The sequence below is a fragment of the Stylophora pistillata genome, chromosome 7 (genome assembly GCF_964205215.1).
Source record: "Stylophora pistillata chromosome 7, jaStyPist1.2, whole genome shotgun sequence".
Lineage (NCBI taxonomy): Eukaryota > Metazoa > Cnidaria > Anthozoa > Scleractinia > Pocilloporidae > Stylophora > Stylophora pistillata.
The window spans coordinates 25,753,589-25,778,015 of record NC_142525.1 but is presented as its reverse complement, the minus strand read 5'-3'; the positions used below and the strand labels follow the sequence as shown (position 1 = coordinate 25,778,015).

General features: G+C 38.0%; 4 protein-coding genes and 1 long non-coding RNA gene across 16 annotated transcripts in view; 3 read left to right on the top strand and 2 right to left on the bottom strand.

Annotated features, from left to right (window-relative positions):
- The window catches only part of LOC111335822 (protein Wnt-5a), a 29,573-nt gene extending 25,644 nt beyond the window's left edge, over positions 1 to 3,929 (top strand). For all 6 annotated transcript variants that reach the window (XM_022941824.2, XM_088728332.1, XM_088728335.1 and 3 more), the window contains one exon: positions 1,651 to 3,929. In XM_022941824.2, the coding sequence (XP_022797559.2) occupies positions 1,651 to 2,109 (459 nt within the window). In that variant the 3' untranslated portion in view covers positions 2,110 to 3,929. The remainder of the gene's footprint in view (positions 1 to 1,650) is intronic.
- A 2,972-nt stretch (positions 3,930 to 6,901) lies between these two features.
- Positions 6,902 to 13,469, top strand: LOC111335832 (neurocalcin homolog). Its single transcript, XM_022941835.2, has 2 exons — positions 6,902 to 7,852; positions 11,632 to 13,469. The coding sequence occupies exons 1-2, from the start codon at positions 7,609 to 7,611 to the stop codon at positions 11,976 to 11,978; spliced, it is 591 nt and encodes a 196-aa protein (XP_022797570.1). The 5' UTR covers positions 6,902 to 7,608; the 3' UTR covers positions 11,979 to 13,469.
- Positions 13,470 to 15,392: 1,923 nt separating this feature from the next.
- On the bottom strand, positions 15,393 to 21,994 carry LOC111335852 (uncharacterized). Of its 7 annotated transcripts, none has more exons than XR_015989877.1 (5): positions 21,551 to 21,994; positions 18,949 to 19,174; positions 18,324 to 18,718; positions 17,934 to 18,017; positions 16,667 to 16,808 (listed from the first exon to the last, which is right to left on the bottom strand). XR_015989877.1 is itself a non-coding variant. In XM_022941855.2 (4 exons), exons 1-4 carry the CDS (start codon positions 21,877 to 21,879, stop codon positions 16,635 to 16,637), a joined length of 813 nt encoding a protein of 270 aa, XP_022797590.1. In that variant the 5' UTR covers positions 21,880 to 21,992; the 3' UTR covers positions 15,393 to 16,634. The 7 variants fall into 7 exon arrangements, 2 of the variants coding, with proteins under 2 accessions (XP_022797590.1, XP_022797597.2); XR_015989876.1 differs by having other exon boundaries at positions 18,337 to 18,718; XM_022941855.2 differs by lacking the exon at positions 18,324 to 18,718 and having other exon boundaries at positions 15,393 to 16,808; positions 21,551 to 21,992.
- LOC148727264 (uncharacterized) lies at positions 19,572 to 21,534 on the bottom strand. The gene is made up of 2 exons (XR_015989888.1): positions 20,242 to 21,534; positions 19,572 to 19,711 (listed from the first exon to the last, which is right to left on the bottom strand). It is a non-coding gene; the product is annotated as an uncharacterized LOC148727264 (long non-coding RNA).
- A 404-nt stretch (positions 21,995 to 22,398) lies between the features above and the next one.
- LOC111335974 (dynein axonemal heavy chain 2) overlaps positions 22,399 to 24,427 on the top strand; it is a 70,221-nt gene continuing 68,192 nt past the window's right edge. Inside the window, exons 1-3 of the mRNA XM_088728234.1 lie at positions 22,399 to 22,866; positions 23,221 to 23,566; positions 24,221 to 24,385. Coding sequence (XP_088584360.1) covers positions 22,636 to 22,866; positions 23,221 to 23,566; positions 24,221 to 24,385 — 742 coding nt within the window. The 5' untranslated portion in view covers positions 22,399 to 22,635. The remainder of the gene's footprint in view (positions 22,867 to 23,220; positions 23,567 to 24,220; positions 24,386 to 24,427) is intronic.

Below are 24,427 nucleotides of genomic sequence, written 5' to 3'. Positions count from 1 at the left end.
TTGATCTAACACCAAATTCTCGTGAATCATTCACAAGGAAACGTGTAGCAGGTAGAGGGGAGACCAGTTCTTTAGAATTTAAGGGCAAATAGGTGGTTTGTACGTTACATCATCGCCGCCATGTTGGTGGCGTAAGCAATAGATACCTCATTAACTTCTTTTGTTCGTCCACCAGTATTTGTTCCTTTCACCATTGTTACCTGCGTCTCTAGAGATTGGTTGCAAACCACCTATAACTAGTGTTGTAAAGTTAGAGGAACTTGAAACGATCCTTTCTGAAATGAGTCAATTCAAGTTTCGTTGTTCGTTAGGACTTTGATTTGATGTGATATGACAAGAATTAAGCGTACCTACCCACAAATTTTAGATTAGGTTTGAAATGTGGTAATTAAATTCTTCGAGCTACTGGCATTTTAAAAGATCATATTTGCTAAGAAGCACTTGAATGGCGTGAAAGAGTTCTGTGTCACTTGAAAAAATATGCTGTATTCAAATGATAAAGAATTGGGCCTCTCCCAGGTTCACTTTCAAAACCGAACCTAAAACTGTTAGGAGTAGAGAACCGGTTTTTCAGTGACCGAACGTTACTGTGTTCTTCGACAAATTGACTTGAAATTGAGTAATGATACACAGAAAAAGTTGTTCAATTATTTTCTGGGAAAACATAATTTCAACATTGCTGCAAGGCAATAAAAGGATTGTGATGAACTCAAACGCTCTCCCGAGCATTAATTTCCGTTGAGGCAGAAAGAGGACAGTCTATACAAAAATTGAGTCAAATATGTTTCAATAAATAGGAATAAAGAAGTGAAAAAAAAAAAACTACTTTTTGTTTGACATTTTTTACAAAAGAAGACATCGTAACGTGTAAAATTGACATGAAGATTAATAATATTGTCATAACTTAAAATAAATGCCGTGTAAGCACTAACGGAAAAAGTGGAGGACTACTTTCGAGGGTTAATCATATCAATTTTTATAAATTTATTTGGATGTATATTTTCTCATGGATATTCAAACTATGTGCGCTGACGTTAAAGCATTCCGCGAAAGATGCGTGTTTCACACTGAGAGAATCTTTCAACAGGAATTTCAGGTAGTTAACCTTGATTCACTTCAAAATCAAGCTGCTGGTTGTAGGCATTTCTTAAGGAATTACCGACGGTATCTGCCAAACAAGGCATGCTGTTTAATGATCAGATAGAAGACTGACATTTCCAAGGTACCCCGTTGTGAAACAGAGTTCCGAAGCACAGCTTCAGCTTTTAAAACAAGGATCACCGCACAGATAGAGAGGGACATCTGGATTTTATTCTATCAGACAGAGGGTTATAAATTTTTGTTGAACATGTGAACATGATTTTGACAACAGCAAAACTTATTCAGTCGAGTAACGCCCTTTAAAACACAAGTCTCTCCTTAAGTAGGCCGAAAGTCTCTAAGCCCTTGAAGACGTGTTGACCTAAAGCCAATTATATTTAGGTTATTTGTCACCGTATTGTCGACCTGGAAGCTTAAGCGCTCCGAACATTCAAGTTCCTGTTGAAATACAGATATTGATATGACTCTGTCCGGATCGATTCAGTAATTTAACACGTACTCTTCGCTACCGTATCGTCGCTGTTTCTTGAAACTTCTCTTTGATTTCAGGCTGTGAGAGATAAACTGGCGACTATCTGTAGATGCCATGGAGTGTCAGGCTCATGCCAGAAGAAAACTTGCTTCAGGCGACTGAGCGAATTTAAAGACGTTGCCACGCTCCTCAAGAAAAAGTACGATAACATTATCACTGTTGTTAGCAAAACCAACAGCCGTCAGAATCATTACCTGAAGGCGAAGAGAGGAAAAAAGTACAACAGCCGAGACCTCATTGCATTGGACGCGTCTCCTAATTACTGCAAGGTGTCCCGAGGGACTTATGGAACGGTCGGAAGAGAATGCAATCCCTCCACCACCGGGAAGGGAAGCTGTCCGTACATGTGTTGTGGGCGTGGTCACCGCACGTTTACACGAGTCGTTGAGGAGCGCTGTGAATGTGAGTACGTGTGGTGCTGTTACGTAAGGTGCAAAAAATGCAAGAGAACTATTACTGTCAGCACGTGTCAGTGAGAAGACACTGAAAGAACTCAAAAGCTTAACCCTAAAGAAAAAAAAAACTACTGTCAACAATTTAAAATTATGAAAAGTTTTTCGTGGATTTATAAAGGACATCTGCCGAACAGAAATCGTCAATTCAAAAGGATGGTAGAAGGATCTATTTAGAACTTCACAAGCAAGACAAGTGTAAAAAGAGTGACATAGCTGAATTAATGCGAATTTTGTTCGGCTCACGGAAGTTTTACAGCACACGAGACCCTGTCTGCTAGCGGATGTCTTTTCTTGTAAATATGAGGTGAAGAAAGATTTCTTCACTGAGTGAACGTCAGCTTTGTCTCACAAGCTGCACTACCCGAACGTAAGGTCCACAGGCCCCCCATCCATGATACACTGGTATATCATACCCGAACCACAGGAATACGTGGCGCCCGGGAGTTGTTGTAAGCTACGTCACAAGTGATACACTTAATCACTTGATTTAATCCAAGATTGTTAATGGAGACTAAATGGACAGACATGCTTGGCAGGCCATGATTAATGCAAGAAGTAAGTAATGTGTCCGTACCCAAAACGTGGGTTTCTTTGTTACTAGGTAACACACACAATTTTCCGTTCTTTATGAACAGACTCTTTACCTTTTAATTACAATCAGTAAAAGGCGTATTCTGGTCTTGCCAGTGATAAAAAAGAGATGTAGTTAGCGAACATAGGTTCAATAAGATTATGAATGAAAGTTATTCTTTATCATTATATGGCCAAGTGGTCTTGAGGTAAATCCGAGCGTTCTGATTGGTTCTTACTCGGTCGGTATTTTACCGTGCGCATCGTTTTCACGGAAAGGTCACTAGCCGGATATTTGTTCGCGAAAGCCGGCAAATTCGAAAGAAACACGTTTTATCCATTTTTTATGCCAAAAACACGTTTTTTATGCCAAAAAAAAATTAATAATTACTAACCTCGCTTCCTCGAGTCGTTCTTGGGAATATCGACCCTTAGTCGTTATTGTAAGGACCTCATTCCACTCTGTCTGTTCTACCAGGACCTCGGGCCAATATTCTTCTATGCGGCCTTCACGCTCGGTCAGTAGGAAGTTACTATAGCTCTCCTTATTACTCGTTCTTTGCAACTGACTGCAAATGAATCTTCTGATTAAACATTGAATAACCTGGAAACAAGTTTCGTTTCCTCAGGGAAAAGAAACATGAAGATTTTTATGCTTACGACGAATAACTGGGACCGATCTGTGAGCATTCGAACTTCAAACAATAAATGTTAACAAGAGAGTAATATTTCTGCTGCTGCACATTAAAAAAGGATGTAATGGACTAGATAAGTTATCATTTCTTGACCGTCAATTCTAGGCGTAAGTCATCTCAGTTACATTCCTCTATGATCATTTTAAAGGTTTTCACTTGCGTGTTAAAATTTGCCTTGGTTTACATTGCACTGTGATTGGTCAGAAAAAACATGTATCGTTGACTTGCCAACCAATACTAAATCAAAGCCAATCACGACCTGGTCACGTGCGTTTTCCCGCTGTTATGTATATAGGCTTTTCAATCTAATTGGCTAGTTGTGTGCCTTGCTTTTTAGGTAATTGGTTCAGATTTGCGAAGCTCTTTTGAAATCCTGACGAGCTCCTTATTTCAAATAGCAAAGATTACGCATATATGCTATTTTAGCAAATGTAAGATGATATTAGGGATAGACAAGCCTCAAAATTTTTTAGCTCACTCAACTTTATTAATACTTATTTATTAAAAACCAGCTATTTACTATACACTCTTATGATACGCACCGGGTTTCTTACTGGTAATAAAGATGACAAATAATTTCTTCTGTCGTGTAACTTCGATGGACTCTTTAAGGGACGAGTCTTTGTTTATCACTAAGAGGAGTGGGGGTGAGTTGGAGGGAGAATTTTGGGGCAATTATATAGTTTTCAGGAGGGGAGTATAAATGTGGCAATGAAAAAATTAACAATGAGAGGGATCATAAGAATGCTATAGAAACTAAGAGGGAGTGTATCAGGTAAATTTTATTAACGTGACATAATTAACCCCCCCCCCCTTCTTGTCATCAACCCCCCATCCCGCTGCCTCAGGCGGTCCCCAGATGAGAAGAAACAACAAAGTGCTCACCAAAGAATTCCTTAGCGTAGATTTGGCATAGTATTTTAAAATCAATTTTGGTTTGTTTTTATGTATTTCATGCTTCTAGGGAACTTTTTTACTGTCTTTAGGATGCATCCAGGGGGGACGCTGTTGATTTCTCCGAGTCATTGAGTCAGTTCTTCTTCTTTGGAAATTTCATGAAAAACGGTTTTTCTTGCCCTACTCTTGTTATTTTTTTCTTTCGAGAAACAGAAACATTCTTAAATCTTGATGCCATCAATTCATTGACAAACTGCAGAAAAACGATTGTTACCCTCCCCCCCCTCGAATATCGTAATAAGCATTGGCGTAAGAATAATGGGAATGTGCTGCTATGTGATTGGTGTAGAAATCTCGCGCTACTTTGTCAATCAATCAGAAGCAAAATTTAAACCAATCACGACTTGGTCGCGCGCAATTTCCCGCGCTTTGGGAAGTTTGGTTGGTTTTACATTGGTGAATAGCATTTGCTTAGACATGCATGAAAAAAAAAAAAAAAAAAAAAAAAAAACACCTACAATTAGTCTCTACAAAATAGCACTGAGAAATTCCATGCAGTCGTTTAAAGGGAAGGCGAAATGTGCAGAAATTTTTGTTTGTCACTTTTCAGATGAAATGCAAAGCGTTTTCATGTGAATTACAAAGAAACTTCCAATTGAAATACAACCCTCGTCAGAATATGTTAACAGATGGTCTTTTGTAATGTGCTTAACTATCAAGAGAATGAAAGTTTTCGACCCCCGTCAAGGACGTCGCAGGACTTTGGAGGGAATCGCATTGTTTTCATGGGCAACGCAGTGGGATCACTCGTCATTAACAGAATATAAAGAGGGAACAATAGAAAATTGACTTAATGTCTGTGAATATATGAAAATTATATCTGTGAGCTGCGGGTAAAGAAATGAATATCGGAGTGATCTTCGCGGTATTGAATACTACTTAAGCTGTAGTGAATTGAAATAAAACCTGAAAAAAGTTCAGGCCTGTACTGGATTTGAACACATGACCTCTGCGACACAGCTGGGTGCTCCACCAACCGAGCTAACAAGCCAAAGGTGAGCCTAGAGGGGAAAACAGATAAACTCTATTGTAATACAGCCAAAATCCTCAGATCCCCTGAGGCGACAAATAAAAGACTAGTCAATAATTTGAAATAAATGCAATGCCTTCCTTTTGGCAAAATGTTTATTTATGATACACCTCCTCCACGTTTTTTTTTCTTTTTCAACACCAGTTGGTAAAAACATTTTCCAGTAAAATTAAAAGCACATTTTGCGTTCGCTATTTAAAGAAAGACCCTCATCGGACCAAAGCAAATCAGTCCTAACCGATTATTTTTCCGCCTTCCTTGATCTTTATGTTACTTATGAAAAACAAAGTTTTCCGCCGAAAAACTTGAAGAAATGACTGTTCAGTGGCGCAAAGCAGATCGATATGCTATGGATATCACGAGAAGTCGAACAAACAGAAAACATTTAATCACTCCAAGAAATTCAATCTTTTTTTTTTCTGGGAAAATAATGCACTATTAGGAACAATAATGGATATTTAGGTGCAGATGGTGTTTATTCTCGCTAGAGGCAAGAGCTTAACATGAATTAAAATTCGAGAATCCAAAAGGTAAAATTGGAAATTTACAAAACGTATGTTCTACACGGCCCAGTTTACCTTCCGTTTAAGAATGTTGACAAAGTCAACTAAACACGCACATTTATTTACCAGCGAACATTTTGAAGTTGTGTCTATCTTGCTAAGCAAACGTCATTCGCCTCTATTTCAATTCAAATTTCGTTTTAATTAATCATTGCGGACTCGGGAATATTTTCGTATGGTTTCGTATCAGATTGAAAACAATATTCCACAGTTTTATCGCTCGTCGTTTCGCCTTAAATTTTTCAAAGATAAAATGTAAACTAATAGAGCTTGTTTCTGCGCTTTAAAACGAAGTTTATGAATAAGCACTCAAATGGACATGATACGACGTGTGATGCACTAGATGTCGTATTTGCGTGATAAAAACCAATCGCAAACATCTGCATGGTATTTTTCTTGACAAAATTATGTTAGTCGTGCTTATGTAAAAAGCTGGTTTGTAACTTCAAACTTTGAAAGTTTGGACGTTTTGCACACTCACGTAAAGATCCGGTTTTTGTGCCTACTAAACGGAGATGTAAACCCTACGGCTTTTGTCTAAGAGAGAAATACCTGCTTAAGGCTTTTAATGCCTTATCAAAAGTGATCATCTTTTAACATCTTAAGTAAAAGGTGTTTGAGTTGTCAGTTTTTAAAACGCAACATGAAATAACAAACATCAACAGACCAAGGTGTACCTTATACTAATTTTCTTCAGTAAAATGATGTCTGCAAAGAAATGAAGAGCGCAGCATTTACGAATGAATTTTGTCGACAGGTGTCTTTAATTTTGTAACACAGCTTTCTTAACATGTCTGCCGCTCGGGTACAAATTTACCTTTCCTTTTTGAAAATAAAACCAACAGAGCATCTCACTTTTTAGAACTCAGTCTCCAAATGTATTCATGTTCTTATCGGATGACGCTGGGTTAATAACAAAATATGAATAGCCTCTGATATTAGAAACGGCAAAGGAAAAGAGATGTATTAATATATGAAACAAAAAACAATGAATTTATGCGGCCAAACAAAAAAAAACTGCGTTTTGACGGCGGAACGGAACAATGTCAAATAAAAGCGGCGGAAATTCTTTGAAATTTTATTTTCGAGACATCTCGTATAAAATACATTTCGCTATAAAATTTGTTTCAATTTAATTTTTTTTTTCCGATTGGTTTCAAGCGCGCCACAACGGGAATAGGACGACGCACATCCATTGTCAATCAAATTTGAACGAGTTTGACTCTCTTAGAAATATTAATTTATGCTGAGGATTGGAAACGTTGTTTTCATTTTCTGAAGCCTATTTTCAAGACCGCATACGTCCATGACGGAGCGATCGCCGATCTAAGGTATTTGTATAACGGTAAATTCTCAGTTCCTTCACGGACAGAAAACAGATACCCCGCCAAGAAAGCAGCCTTGCCTTTTTGATGTAATTGGACCATGTCAAGACCAGCTTCTGATTCTGCCTCGATAGGACGCCAGAGAAAATAATTGTTGTTAATGCGATAGCAAATGCAGTGCATCTGGAGAGTCGATCGTCGCCTCACAGTCATACTAAGCAACGAACGCTAGCGGAACGATCGTTAACTGTCGCCGGAAAGTTAAAGCGGTCGAGAGCGCCAGATATCCGACCGGACACGCGACGGCCATCTTGGTTGAAATTCTTTGGCTCGGGCGCGGCGTGTCGGTCGATAAGCGAAGATTTTCCTTTTATTTGAGAATGGGTAAAAAGCAAAGTAAAAAGCTTGACCCTGAGGTCTTGGGTGATCTCCTGAAGAACACAAAGTTTGAAGAAAAAGAACTTAAGTCTTGGTACAAAGGCTTCCTAAAAGATTGTCCGAGTGGTTACTTGACGAAACAACAATTTATAGAAATGTACAAGAAAGTATTCGACAAAGGAGATGCTTCAAGACTTGCCGCTTGTGTGTTTCGGCGCTTTGATGTGAACGGCGACGGAAAAATTGGTAGGTTGAAATTATTTGTGATATTCTTAAGGTGGTGTTTGGTTAATCTTTGAACTGAAGAAATAAAAAAATCCACCAAACATAACTTGATCCAGTTCTTTTTTGGTGCAAGGTTTTTACACTTCCATGCCAAGTGAAACGCCTGAAAGAAACTCTGATAATATTTAAACCGGCAAGTCAAATTAAGAAAAAACAGCGCATCGTCCTCATCGATCGAAGCCATGGAGATCACAAGTGAAGCTCTAGATAGGAAAAATGATTTAAACGAATTTTATTGATTACAACCCCCTAAATACTATCGCGGACATCTTGCATTAATGTCGCTAAGAAAAGAAAACCACCATTTCGGGACACTTGATTTCAATATATCTTAAAGGTGACAAAAGTCTTTACGCGCTGGAACAATCGAGTGAAAAAAGACTTCCATTTACAATGTATGACAAAGTGGCATGAATAATTTACCACTGGTAGGGTAATTGGATTTTTAGGTCGCTTATTGAAAGAGACGCTTTTATTGGAGGGTCGTATGTTTCTCTGTCAAACGTGAATATTTTAAAATGATCACACACGAAAAGGGATACAGCTACAGGAGATGGAAATCGATAGAGAAAAGAAGCACTGTATTCAAAATAAATAACAAAATTTGAATCAAAATGAATTTCTGCTTCAAACTACTATCACGGAAATAGCAGGGAAGATTTTTATTCCGGCCCCTGTAAAATCGCAGTCTTGGAAAAGTTCTCTGTCGTAACAAACGCACCGCCTTACCCGTAAACTGCTTAATTTTCATAAAAGTAAAATGTAAATATGCATTTTGCTGACATGAAAGCAGAAAACTAGAAAATTCTAAAAGCGCCTCTGTGTGAATTTGTAAAACAGGTGCAAAATAATTTAAGAATTTTTTTTCCCTCACTTCAGGATAATATTCCTCCGATGGAAACGAACTGTAGTCTTCCGGAAAAAAAGACAAAGATTTTCTTTCTTTTGGGTGAAATTTAGTGAACTGTCTGGATCGAATTTGTAATATATGATTTTTACACATTTTGAGCGAAAATGCTTCCACTAAAATTAAGATCGTACACGCATTTTACGCGGGCTATTTAATACTCCACCGATTTACAATAATTCTGTTGTGTTACGGGATGAATCAAAACAACTCAATTCAATCTACGCCAACGCAGAACATGCTCTATAAAACTGTTCATTACTACATCAAAGGCATGAATTTACATTGACACTCACATTTTCACATGAAATATGCAAGACTTAGTTGTAACACAAACAATAAAACATTACGGCTACATACAGTCTTTTTAATTTGTCGATACTTCCTAAGATGATGAAGTTACTCTCCGCCGAAAACAGGCACTTTCTGTTCTTAATAATTGAAGCAAGTTTCACAAAGCGATCTCTTGAATTTTCATGTTGTCAATTCAGCCACAGGCCTTTTATGTTGGCGATTAAATAAAAATAGTCTCCCTTTTCTGACTTGTCCTTGTTGAATCTCGAGGCTTTTGTGTTTTTTACAAGCGTTTGGTTCAAAGCAGTCTGCTTATCTTTGCAAAAAAAAAAAAAAGATAGAAAAATAGAAGAACCTAGTGAATTGTAATACATTTTGAAATATTCGCTTGCTGTTTTCCTTTCAATCGGAAAGTGATTCAAAATTAGAAACTTCAAATCGGCCCCAAGGAGAGACATCAGGAATGCTTAGAGAACCAAACTGTACAATTTTATGTTATTTCGTCGTTTGTAAGGCGAAAGACTGGAAGATATCAATCTGAAACTCTCTCTCCGGAACGCTTGGTTGACTAGAGGACAAAAACAAAGCCATGTTTGTTCGAACGCTGCTAGCCCATAGACCCAACCCGCAAAGGTATGATTCGAATTTCTGACAAGAGTAATCTGGTAATTGCAAAGTATGCCCTGGTGTTAAAAATAAATGGCTTTAGCTGTCCAAAAGTTAACTTTGAGTGTGAAAGTTTAAGCTTCCATTTAGTAATTTTGGTATGTGCGTGAAACTTGCGCTTCTGAAGATTAGGTCAGTGGGTTTTTTTTTTTTGCATTTTTGATGTACATCTTTACCATGTTTGCGTCACCGTTAAAGAAAGCGAAGAAAAAGTTTTTTTTACACTAGATCATCATCGGTTCAAACTTTTTTTTGATAACGAAAGACCAAAAATAACTCGTAGATAAGAAGTTATCTTATGGTTTAACGCAGAATTCTTGCGGGGAGTAGATTGCTAACTGAATTTATCGCTGAACGAGGAACTTCTGACCTCTCCTTAATTCGACCCTTTTCCGCACCCTTCACCGTTCTGCTCCGCCATACGGCGCAGTACTAATGCACTTTTTGGCCAAATATTCCAAGCGTGTTTATTTGCAGCAAATCATCCTTGGTTTTTTCGCCACACGAAAGAGCAAAGAAAGTTTATTTAATATTTAAAGACAACTGACGAAACTGGCTTTCTGTTATCAAAATATTGATCATCGAAATGTTGTTTCCGTAATTAACAAACGACTAAGAGATGATTGTAATGTTGACAGATGATCCAAGAAAAATTCTCTAGAAAGATTTGCAAATGCAAAAAAACCTTTAATTAAACACCAATTAGCGAGAAATATGTCAAGGTTCGTCATTCAATGTCAAAGGAACTTCTGTTGGTTTATAGACCAGACCTCCGACTATTTTATTTGTGATCATTCAATTTTGGTTTTGTTGAGGAGATTTTTTATGCTCGAATTTTACATGTGTAGTCATGTATAGAGTCAAAAAATTTTGTATTCGTCAAATCAAACGGACGAAGCTCTATTCGTCACAATATTTGCTCCAACAAATTTAAGCTATCGTAGTTAGAGGAAATGTTTGCATGACAAACTAAATTTAAAATTTGTGGAATTTAAGGGAGAAGTGTTCAGTTCCGAAAACTTATGTTTCCATACTACCTCGTTGAAATTAACAACGGCATCATGTTTTTAGTAAACTGTGATGCTGTTACCTTGCTTAAAGGAGACGCACCATACTTCTGGAACCGGTTCATGTTGTCTAACAACGAGTCAGGTCAGAAATGTGTACAGTGCATCTGCATTGTCGGGCCAAGGTTTAGAGCAGATCTTGCATACCTATACTTTCGGTTAAAAACGCGAATTAGTATAGCTTACAATTCTTTGTAACATTTCTACATCGATCTAAGCTCTGGCCATTCTCAGTTTGGCTCATTTGTTTAAAAATCCTTTCTGCTTTTTGGTAAAAATTTTTTCAAAAGGTCAGCGTTGCATTTTGATCAAACTTTCTACAATTTTTAAGTCATTCAGAGAACTGTTACCTCGCGGTTTTAGCTCTTCAACTCCCAGAAGTGATTAACATGTAACTACGTTGTCCCTTTGATATCCATGCATCATCCAGTGATGAGAATATTCAAACATATCTGTTAGAAGCTTGATCTAACGCCAAATTCTGGTTACTAGTAGCTACTAGTATTCAAGTAATGTGTAGCAGTTAGAGGGGAGAAGTAACAATCATATCTTGGGCGTTCAAGGGTTGAAAGATTTCAAATGGAAAAATACTATTAGGTGTTGTTTTCTTTCTGAGAATGAGGGGCTAATTATGGTCCCTCTAAGGTTTATACGAGGGGGGATGGGGTAGGGAGGATGTCGGTTAAATAGTTCAAGTAGGCCCAGACTGATAGAAGAGGAGGTTTATTTGAGTTTCTAAGGTACACAATGTTTATGTCATTGATTGTATTTTTCAAGTGACATGTGCCAATAATTTCTGTTCACAGACTTCCGTGAATTTATGTGCTCTCTCTCAGTGTCGACTCGAGGAACAATGGAGCAAAAGCTTCGTTGGGCGTTCAGTATTTACGACGTGAATGGGGACGGGCATATAACGAAACAAGAAATGTTCCGGATCGTGGACGCATTATACAAAACGATGGGCGATAATCCGGAAGAAACCGAAGGCATTCCGAACTGGGACGAACTTACTCCCGAGGAGCGCACGCTTAAAGTTTTTCACAACTTTGATCAGAACAGAGACGGTGTTTTATCTTTGTCTGAATTTATCGAGGGAGCCATGCGCGATAAAACCCTCGCGCTCATTTTGGAACAAGGAGCAGAGAGGACATGAAGGAGTGGCTGTTAGAAAGATGTTTTTACGAACAGAAGACGCACTTAATTGCCTTACTCGGGCTGTTATTAGATACTCTGACATTTTCTTCGAATATAGATAGTTTGAAGTACGTGTTTATACTATTAAGAACTTACACGTAGCTTTTCATGTGGTTTGGCACCGAGGATTTGATGTTTCCTTCTTAAAACTTCCTCTGCAGGCCTGCAGGTCGCTGCAGTGCTCAATATTTAGTGAGCCGGTGGTGATGTCTTTATATGAGAGGGGAATTTATTGTTTATCAAGAAGAGATGGTCTTTCGTGAGGGTGGCAAAGAATTTATACTTGACGTGTTATTACGGCCAAAATAATGTAATGCGTGAATTTTATCAAAAGGTAAGAGTGATTCGTGAATTTACGAAGTAGAGTGCATGATGCGTGAATTCCTTCATCAAATATGCGTGACCGGTGAGTTTTTGGAGATTTGGATGTTTCCCTTTTAAATTCGGTACGCATGAAATGCTATCGTACGTGATACGTGAATTTTTCTACAACTTCGTGCATCAAAAATTGCTTTCCCCTATCGTTGGTAATTTGGTACTTTTAAGCGAATTATTTGCTTTGTGTTCAAAGGCAAATTAAGCAAATTAAACTCGAAACGGTCTCTATCTACGGCGAGAACAAAAAAATTTATATTTAGTTTCACAAGATGAATCACTGATGTAAAATTTATTATAGCTTGCGAACAGGCGTTTTTTTGTCGCCCGCGAGAAGTTATGAGGTCTGAGGTACGTGAACCGGCGAGATCATAGGTCCGTAAGGGAACCAGCACTGAAAATGAGGCACTCCTGGCAAACTTCTACCCGGCTCGCATCAAATCTTCCCATGGGCGCAGAAAGGTGCGCCCAGTAAAAATGAGGGCATGCTTGCAAGTAGTCTCGTACCCAGACCCGTTCTCGGCCAAGCGGTAGGATCTGGGAACGAGATTAGATCGCAGGCTAATTTATCCTAAACGTATTCGCCGAGGAGACTTTACTTCTCCATAGCTGCCTTTAACCTTAAGAAGCACTATGTGCTCAAGGATATCTCTGCCATTTAACACTGATTTAAAGTTTAAAAAACTGTCCTCCAACGTACTTAAAATCAGATTGTGCACACTTGCCTAGCAGCCTGGCCTCTAACTTTTGAAGTAACAAAACCCCGCTGCCCCGCTGCTTCTCAAGTCATCAAGACTTCACTATTTGAGCCAAGGATGCCTTATTTTGTAGCTCTTGTTGGTTAGGATAGGGCACCTTAAGCAAAAAAAAAATTCAAAAACAAAAAACATAACAACATGAAAAAGAATTGTGGGGGGGGGGGGGGGGAGAGGAGGGGCACATACACAAGTTAAAGGCCAGGTTGCTAAACTTAATCGTTGGCGTCCAAATTCAAATTTTCAGCACGTTTGTAGACAGCTTTCGAAAGCTGAGGTCAGTCTTTGTAATATCGAAATAAAGGGTCAGTACAGTGTCATTCTTTTACACGTCTTAACTGTCGGAGGTAACGGATGAGAAAGTGATCTAATCTAGTGTTCTGCGCCTTATTTTACCATCGAAAATTCGTCTTTGAGTGTATTGAAATGAGCGACGTGCAATCAAAGCCACTAAAACAACCAACTGGTACAAAGATTAGGCCTAGCCACAAGTTGCCGATGAATCTCAAAAAAAGTTGCCGATAAAAGTGTCTAAAAGTTGCCAAAAAGTTGCTATTTTTTTCAAAAAGTTGCCGAAAAGTTGCTGAATTTCCAAGAAGTTGCCGAAAAGTTGAAAATTTTTCTGCTTTTCGTACCTTTTTCGGGTATTAAAGATTAAAAAGTTGCACATTGCTTCTTATCAAAACTTTATTTGTCAAAGTCCAATGATAATATCAGAGGTTCTTTCCATTTCAATTGATCAACAAATAGTCACTGTAGTTGTCCGCCATCTTGAAAACGTGCAACGTGATACCGCTGACCTCGTGATAAGGCATCACAAAAATCAACCCATGGGGGGGCCCCTAATTATTGTATTTTAGAATAAATTGAATAAATGTCTATCGAGAACTGACCAATGTGGCTCAAAACGTGAAGAAAGTGGCTTCAAAGAACCTCAAAAAGCCCAAAGTTGTCGAAAATTCTAAAAGTTGCCAAAATTCTAAAAAGTTGCCGAAAACTCAAAAGTTGCCGAAAAGTTGCCGAGAGACTCGAAAACAACCCGAGGAAACTGCTGCAAGTGCGGGAAAATGCGAGCAATCTACGGGCGGCTGGTTTTGCATCTGATTAGCCATGCGGATAACGCGACTTACCTAATCCAATCAAGGAGCGAGGCATTGCAAAACTAATTCAGTCCAAGATCATTTAGGACTCTCAATTTGAAATTTCTCCGACGCTGATCCCACATTTCCACAACATAATGTTATTGTCAAATAAAATTTCGAATTTTGCGATGATAACACAGTCGCACATTCTCGTATGGTTATGCAGTGAAAATGAGATTATGCGTAACCTTTAATGTTTCAGTGTTATCAGAGAAATTCTCATTCTGGGATTTTGATGCTGCAGTTTACGGCAGTTGTTGTTCTTAACCACGTTGATGACGTCAAGTAACATTCAATAATGGTGTTATTTCTCCTTTGTGTTGCTAATCTTGACAAATTAAAGCTAAGTTTGTTTTGTTTCGTGGCTGAAACCAATCAATTTTGGGCAAAGTCGCACAAACAATCTTAGGTTAAAACGTTTTCTGAGGAGCGAAGCTTAAATAAGAGCATGAACCAAAAGATTAAATGGGAATCAAATTCTTGAATTTTTGGCAAGAAGACAAAAATTCAACTTCTGCCAGTCAATTTTTTTTCGGGCTTACAAGAGTTTGATTACCCACGTCCCCGCTTCCATCCCACAGTCAGCTGTATCTCCTTTGAACTCTCGCTGTTTTTTCAACACTGCTGCAACGACGCGAAAAGAAAAAAATCATGAAATAGGGAAAAAAAAGAAACTTCAAAATAATGCATATTTAATTCCCCGAGGTGTTATCCATAATAATTGACAGTGTTTCTGTTCACTAAATATAAGTTTCCATGGCTTGAAATTCCTATCAGCAGCGAATAGAACCCGTTTCGATTGGGTGTCGTAAATCCAAGACCAAAGTGATCACAACGGCCAATCAGAGGACAGGAAGAAACTTTATGAGCCAATGAGAACTCAACGCAAAAAATACTTGACTGCTTAAAGCGCGGGAAAGCCCGTTTTGCATCTGATTGGTTGAGAGAGTGGCGCGCGTTTTCTGGACCAATCACAGAACGAAGTAAACCAAACCCAATGCAGTCTTAGATTACTTTTAGCACTCAATTGAAGATTGCTCTAGAAGTTTCGTTGATGCAGGTTTATATACATGCGATAGACAACAAAGTTACAGACACAACTTAACAATATAATCACTTTTAATGAAATGAGTTATCTACAAAATTTTACGGGAGGAAGAACAACTAAAGACTTTACCTTGAAATGCAAAATTACAAAAAAACAAAACAAAATACAAGTAAACAAAAAAAGAAATAGAAGGGAGAAAAAGACACAAACTTTCTTCAGTCATTTCAAGGCTGGGTTGCAGGGATTTCATTAGAAGCCGGTAACCGGCGGTTACTCCCCACAAAGGAGCCATGGCCATTCCACCTCCCGGTTTTTGCGGGTTTTTCGGAAAACATTCGATATATTCTTCTGCCCACTTATGTCCTTATGTACGCATACTTCCGAAATTAATGAAATACCTAAGGTTGTGGATTTTAAGGTAACTTCACCAGTGACCAATTTGATGGAGGTTTAAGTAATGATTCCTAAATACCAGAAAATTCAACAGAAACAGAAAAAAGCCAAAGAGAAACATGGACAATAAAAATTGCATATGATTCTAGAGCATGACAAAAAGCCTTAATTGAAGTCTTTCAATATCATCTCAATTTGCATCACTGTCAAACTCGGGGAGTTTTGAACAACAAAAACATTTCTGTAATGTTGTTATGGCAAGAAGGAGCCAATTCAATGTGGGAAAAACTGCACTGTTAGAAGCAAAAGTTGTACTATTTAAGGGTTTTGCAGATTGCACATATTTCCTTATCTCTGGATTGATTTTCCTCAACAAATTATGTTGAACGTTAAGGTGTTTCTAGCTTTTTTTTTTTTTTTACCCTGACAGTTGGAAGTCAGTCTGGGCTGCAAGGTATCGTCATTTTTGTCACATGGCTACAATTTTGCTAATAATAAGATCTGACTACTGGCCCAAAGATTAAAAAGATTTCCTTATAATACATGACTTAACTAGCCCCTTAAAAACAATAAGGAAAATAAATAAGAGGAAGGATTGGGTAAAAGGACACAAAAAGAATTACAAAAACAATTTAAAATACCACGCCTTGCATAAAAGCTATCCTTCCCTTGGACAGCATACACTGGTACCATGTGCTTCACCAAACCACCAATGTCATTTTCAAGTGAAATAAAAAAAAAAAATAAAAATAAAGAAAGAAAGAAAGAAAGAAAGAAAGAAAGAAAGAAAGAAAGAAAGAAAGAAAGAAAGAAAGAAAGAAAGAAAGAAAGAAAGAAAGAAAAAAGAAATGAAATGGACAGTGATGCAGGATGACTGGGATACCCTCAGCTGGTGGCATCCTTCATAAAGTTCCCTTTGGCTTGAATCCAAAAGTAAGTTTCTGCCTGTTGTTTCTGTTTTTGTTCAGAATTAGGTCTTGGGAGGCCTTTTCTTGCTTCTTGATTTCTCGTTCCAAAGACACTTTCTGTTCCGTTAATGTTCTTCTTTCTTCAACCATTTGTAAACGTTCTTCTGCCTGTTTGTCCAAGGAAAAGAAAAAGCCAAAACAATCAGGAAGGGGTCAGAAATTAGGGAAGGTGATCTTTTCTTACCTGCTTCATAAGGATAGAAGACACTTTGCAAATAGGAGGACCTCAATCAAGATTAGAAATTGTCTTCTTGTCCCTGAGAAAATCCCCTTGTGAATCTTATCTCTCATTATCATCGCAAAAGCAATGAAGATCTCAACCTAGACACCTCAATGTTCATGGTTGAGTCTTCCTTGCAACTTTCTCAATGTCCCAAATACTAAACAAAAAAAGGCTGCACACGAACAACTATGGTGACTAGTGTTTAACTGGAATGATTTGTTTAGGAGAACCAAATCCCATTGGTATCAGCTAACCACCCCTTTTTAAAAGAATCCTTCCAGAATATAAGGGATATTTAAATCCAAGCAATTTTAATTCACCCCTGTGCTGTTGGCCAACTTGATGCTGATGCAAAGGCCTTAAACATGACTTTGCAAGAACATCTACCATGCAGCAAAGGGACAGACCATACTGAGGTAAAACCTGTCATGTTGAAAATAGTCCATGACTTATAAATTTCAGTTTTCTTTCCAGAGTAATTTTAGCCCTTCAAGTTCATCAAAAATAAGAGTATGGAGTTTAACAACAAAGTTGAATATTGGCATGTCGGCACCATTTTCAAAATGACAGATTTTATAGAAAAGGTTGAACACAGAGATCAGTAAAAAACAAACCAAACTTGACGACTGTTGCAAGATTAGTTCTTCCTGCAGTGTGATGAAATAGAAGTAAAATTTCTTTTAGTTTCTGGCAACTACTGACAGCTAAAGCAAACAAGACAGAACTGATTTAATACTAGTAAGGAAATCACTTCACATCACAAGAAAGTAATCACATTTTAAGCCCATTGTTATGACATACACCTTTGGAAAAAAAGATATGTGCATAGGAAAAGATCTAAAGATGGTTGCAGCTCTCAAGTAGAAATACGGTGAAGTTTAACACAAACCCAAACTATCCCATCCATGTCCTACCATGTTTAATGTAAATACAAAAGGACAGTACAAGTTACCCAGTAAAAACCCATACATTGGTATGAGTAAAGAGAATCATAAACATAGGGTACATACCAACTTTTGATTTGCTTCATTTAGTTTCACTTGGAGTTCATCGACTTTGCTCTCTAGCAGAGTGATCTTACGACGTTCTTCCTCCTAAAAAAAAAGTAGTTCACCATCAACAAATTGTTTGCATAAACTTATTTTGCTTTAACAACATGGTACCTAAATGAACCAAATACACTATGTGCCCCAGAATCCTCTTTAAGCTACATCTTACAACCATAAACAAGTATACCACACATTCATCATGTACATGAACATAAGAAGTCTTCTGATCAGAAAATGCACAGCTAATTTTGTTTGAACACAGATAGACACAAACCTTGCATGTATGTGAACTTAGAAACTTATTCTTAAAAAAAAAACTGCTTCGTGAAGCACATGAAGGCTGTCTTGTACCATTTATACATACACATGTCCGCCTAACAATTCCTATGAAATGCTCCAAGCAAAGTCTCCTTCAGGAAATCCTTCACAGTCGGCAAAGACTTGAACTTTGAACTCTCCCAGAAAAAAGTTTCAAATTAGTGCTGGCACAAAGTGGAATGTTCCTTCAGGAAGTGCTGCCCTAAATAATTTTTTTTCCCTCTAGGCAAAAGTTTCTAGGCAAACAGCAATTTTAGAAAATTGCGCTGTTCTTGAGTGATCGCAGTCTTTTGTGAATGTCTAGATTGAATGTCATGTTCAAGGATAGAACGGCACAAAAGAAGGGTAGGATTAAATCCAAATGCTTGAAAAGACCGACTGCTAGGTCTTGATAATGTTTTCCTTCTCAACTGATCCAACAAAGGTATCTGTGGAAACAATCTAAGTGTTTGCAGAAAAACCACACAGTTTTACAAGCAATTGAAAGAATTCTGAACAACATGTAACCCTAAAAGGATATAATTGGAGTTCTTTCTAAAAACAAGAAAGACAAGTTCGCTGTCAGTAGAAAACAATTATATTTTTTTTGTTTGTTTTTTAACCGCCTTCCTTCAATGATCCCTCTACAAAATAACCTATAAATTTTTTGACACTGTACCTCCTTCATTTGTTGTTCTTCAAGTTGCTCCTGTCTTCGTTTTTCAAATTCTTCAACCATCTGTTTTTCCATCACTCTCTTGGCCTCTTCTACTCTCTTCATGACTTCAGCATCAATTTCATCTTTCCTTTTGGCAAGTTCTTCATCTACTCTCTTAGCAACAAGATCTTCAACCCGCTTTTGAGTTTCTTCCTCTATCATCATTTTTTCTTTCTCGGTGGCTCGACTACAAAATAGTAATGATAACAATAATAAAAAAACAGCTCTTCCTTTAACTTCACAAGCATCAAGCAAAATTATAATAACCATGAAGGGCTAATGCTTGAAATGTTAGCTTTGAAATTCTTTGAGGTGGCCAATTTATGTTATGCACTTAGTTGATAAAACCAAAATTACTTAAGAAAAATAACACATACACTTTCATCTTCATGTGCGATATCGGCAAAACTATTGTAACCGAAAGGTCACTTGCAGCCAGTGCATATCTCAAACTTCTACGAATTTTGCCATTTTTGTTTACGGCAAAGAGAAGATGATCGGCTCCACTCAGTTGGCTCCACGGAATGTACACCCGCTTGCGATGCCATTTCTGTAAGGAAGGCAAACGGCCAGAGGGCTAGCGGTGAGGACTAGCTTTTATGACCTTTATTATCTTTCACAAAAATCCTCTTCTCATACCGGTTTTGTATTGTTGTAATAAAGTGGTTAGTTTCTTCGACGTTTTGTCTACGGGATTTCATGTGACACTTATACAAGAACTCCTCTGCAATTAAACAAGAGATCACGTTGGATAGAATTTTTATTTGAATCGCGCGCCATTTCTCCAACGGAATATGTGGTGTTGAAATACGAATCCCGTGGGTGCTCATATAAAATAATTTCGGTCACGGATTGGAAACATGTCTGGTTGACTGAAATCCGATGGAAAACAAATTATCATCGGCTATATTGCCTGAACGGGCCTCAAGAACTATTGAAAACCTCGACCTTTTCATAAGTAGCTAGTGAAATAGGCTTCTCGTTGCAACGCGCATCTAAAATGTTCAGGCAAAAAATATCCTACATAGTGCCGTGTCAAAATACTTAGAAAACTATGTTCCTTTCAAAGGGACCTATTCTCGAACTTCGCTCTATTTTTTTCCCCTTTTTTGAGGCTTTTTCTCCCCATAACTCCAAACGTGCGATAAAAAAATTGGACCCGTTTATGTCGGTTTGGGTGGCCACGTCGCTGGCGAGATGAGAAGCCTGAGCGAACGAGCAAGATGTAAACAAAGAGGAGTGACTTTCACTTACCATACCTCTTTGTTCAGACCATTCGAATAAGTCTAAGAGTCGTTCCATCAAAATAACATTTGCCATCGGTGTTCGACTCGCTAAATGAAGGCGTTCCTTCAACCGCTGAATTCTTGTCTTCACGCTTTCCAATCGCTCTTCCATTCCGGGCTCGACCGCCAGCTCCAGTGTATAACTGGACTCGTAGACTCGGACTCGTAGACCTCGCCCCGCTATTTTGGCTTTTTTTTGATGGAAAATCCGCCATGGCAAAATAAAATGCAATTTTAAATCTAAAGACTAGTTAGTGCGCGACCGTAGCAACCGTAAAATGGATCAATTCGAAGTGGAAGATGAGTTATGTCGCAACATACACGTACACACATTTACTTACATGTACACAAATGTACATATATGTACATGAAAACCACTCTCTCTGAGCATGTCACAGTACTGAGATCCTCTAGTCAATGATATCGACGGCTCAAGAAGTTGAGGCAAACGGAGGGGAGTCAAAGGGCCAGTACGACCATCTCGCGATAGGAGGAGCCGTTAGGAGCGCGAAATTCAAATTGCGATAGCCTAATTTTTTGAGTTTTGCAAATGAAGATCAGTATTTCTCCATTCGTCCCTTTTTAATCGTCAATAAAAACATTTTCAAGTGGAAATCAATTGAAACAAGACAAGGATATCGGTCTTCGTGTACAAATCTCTTTTTCCCCCTTCACCTTCCATTAGTCAGCCATCTTTGATTAGCCATGGAAGCAAAGATTGCGTTACAAGACGGGGGAGGAGCTATCCCTTTTATAGTCAGGGTCCTTGTTTAAATTCCTAAATAGTACTGGCTTTTAATTTGTATCTGAGCAACATTTAATCCTTCAACTTCAAATGTGACTGTTGCAAATTCATAACGTATTAATTCTGTGAGGGGGAGGGGAAAGGAAAGGAAAGAGGAAGGGTAATATTTCGGTTACATATGGCACGTGAATATCAGAATATAAAGTTGAACACCTTACACATTGCATCTTTTCTTTTTTTTTTTTTTTTGGAAAATTAACCAAACAAGACAATTCCCGAAACACAGGCCTTCATATACTAAGCCAATTCTGATGCTACAATGCGTAATCTTAAATGTAAAATGGTGCCAAAAACTAAATAAGGCCTAAGGCCTAAAGACATAATTAATGCTAAAAGTAGGTTTTTCAAAAATGCATTTCCATAAGTCGTCACCTACTTCACGAATCCTTAAAGAGCTGACACAAGGAAGAGAGCCAGTTGGATAAGACATCAAAAAACATGAAACTAACATCTCAATTAACAAGAAACTTACATTTTTCTCTGACGTTCCATCTCCTGCAATCTTTCTTCTTCTTCTTTTCGTTTCGAGCTAGGATCATCCTCTTTTCTTTTCACTATAGAACGGCCGAATCGATCAACACTAGGAGAGCGAGATCTACTTCTCGAATATCTCTTCTTCCTCCGTGGTGATCGAGAGCGGCGCCGAGGAGATCGATCCCGACTTCTTCTCTTGGTCGAAGATGGCGTCGCGCTGGGAGAACGACTTTTCGTTCGCCGGCGATAACTGCGCTCTTTCTTGTGTTTCCGGCGCGGACTACCACTCTTACTTCTTGAACGTGATCTAGATTCACTCTTGGGCATTATAAAGGCATATGAAAAGATTTCAAGTTACTAATATGAACTGTTTAGGCACTCTTTCCTTGTTCTCATTAGATTAGATTGACTTTACATGCTGTACCAAGCCCCTGCTACTAGAGTATGGTCCACCCCACTGACCATCGAGGTCGCAGTAATTTTACTTCCTTCAGACAATAAAGTCTAAAATTTTTTTTTTCGGTCAAAACTGAATAAAAGTTACAAATAGTCAAAATATACCTGCATTTTCCGGATAAATCACGCTCAATATTCAAAATTATCAGATTAAAAATATGATATTTTCGATATTTTCCTTTTTTTTTCTCAAGCCTCGATGTCTATGGTCAGCAAAAAGTCGACAAAAATTATGTGGTGTAATAGTCATATATTTTCCCAAAGTTTTTAAGTTAAGCAGGGTGGAGAGGAAAGAATTGCCTCCGGGACTTGCTGGGGTACACTGGAGCGAGATTTATTGAACACCGAAACGAGGCACCGGCCGCTTACAATGGTTGCTATGACAGTAATTGGATAGAAATGGCGGACTCCTTCATGAAAATACAGAGGTAATCTCTATCACAAAAGACGTAAAAAAGACCATTTTTATACTATTCGGCCTACGCAGAGAAAATTCCTCAGCTTTGTTCTTCGAGGAAAGATTTGCAAAGCTCTTCAGCCAATGCAATCCGTATTGTAAGGAGTTGAAAGGGTTTTTTTCAGCTGTGATTTTGTAGACTAGTGGTCATAATTTTTGTGCGTAAACAAATGGATCTGGACCGCGAAGATGCGTTCAGTTTAAGAGGTGGCGCTTCGGATGTTACATCCGAAGCAGCTGGAGCAGTGATATTGGCGGAATCCTCATTAGCAGTGCCAGACGAGAACAAAAATGGAGAATCCAATTCTTCATCTGAAACTGGTCTGGAGGTTGATCGAGGCTCAGTCGGCAATGGTAGCAGAGGATCAGAGGGTGAAAGAGAGTTTGATCCTGCTGAAATGGTGAGAAGCCACCTTAGTAAACGTTATCATCCATAATTAAATAAATTGCAACAGTTCTCCAAGGTGCATAAGTTAAATTTTAGACACACATAGTGTGCGAAAGATTTGAGGTCGTAAGCGTACAGTGTACATGCTTATGTAATGGAGTTAGGTCCCAATTTTCCAGAAAAATTTATAGCCTGTTGAATGCAGTAGTGTTTCTTCTCGATGATATATAATACCTACCAATTTCTTGCATGGCGTCGGCGCGAAAATTCGATGGGACATGTAATTCTAAAATAAAGTATTTGCTGATTAGTGGCTACTTTTACAACCCAGGTACTAACTCTGTATGCTCAAATGTTTTATTTACAGGTCCCTCTCATTAAAGAACGAGTCACTTTAAGTTCACTTAAATCTGATATGTGGACTGCAGAACATGATTCTACTATCATTAAATTCCTGAAAGACACTTCTCTTAGACTGCTGGTGGTTTATAATGACAAGCTGTTAGGATTACAAGTTGGATTGTCTGTTCCACCTCATCCAGTGGAAGAAATGACATTCATGATAAGGTGTGAAAATGCCACACTTAACCCTGATAACATTGAACAGAAATTGCAGTTTGGTACAATCAGAGCCAACCACATTGAAAGTCTTCTGAGGACAATGACCAATGTCTATGCCCCACTGTTCTTTGGAAACAGATCCTGGCCAGACAGTATCCTTTTTTCCCTTTGACCCCTAAGAGTGACCAACATGTAGTTTCTCCTTACTTTATCACCCCAAAATCCAATATTTAGGGTCATGAGAATGGAGAAAATGATCACCAACCCAAAGAACCTGTTGATTATTTAACAGATTCTCCTTGTCAGCACCTTATGAAATGTATAGAGAACAGTATAAATACTGATGATTAAGTGTATAGGGTATAATCAAAATTTTTACTTCTATGCTATTCTCTTTTCATTTTGTTTTGGTATGGCTGCAGAGAATTTGTTAAACAATAAGAGATTTGTAAATTGGTGATCATTTCCTCTATTCACATAACTTTAATGTTTGATTTAAAGATGAAAAAGTAAGGAGAAATTTGCTTATGATCACTTGTAACAGTTAAAAGATTTTGCATTTTGTGAACACTTATATGGTGGATAACAATAATATATTTATAGTATTCGTCACAGAAGTGTTATCTGTTCTTTGAACAACTGGGCCATAATAATTAAATGTTGAATATTTCTTTGACATGGATGAAAGTTTTGGAATTGATATCTGTTCTCTGTGTCTTATCAGAGCATTTAACTAGTACTTCACCCAGGTACTTTTTGGAAGATTAAGTTCCAATTAAATTAAACTATCTTTAACTATAGATTAGGTATTAAAAATGACTTCTCAGCACAGCTGCACAAATTTATGGCAAATCTCACAGACACACGGTATAAGATGCAAGGCAAGACAGTGTTATATGTCCCAAATGAGGGTACAAAACTGCCTATCGAGGATGCTTCCAAGAGTAAAGAATTCGTTCAGCGTTTAGAAAGTAAGATATATCAATCAATTTACGTATAAATACATCTTATTA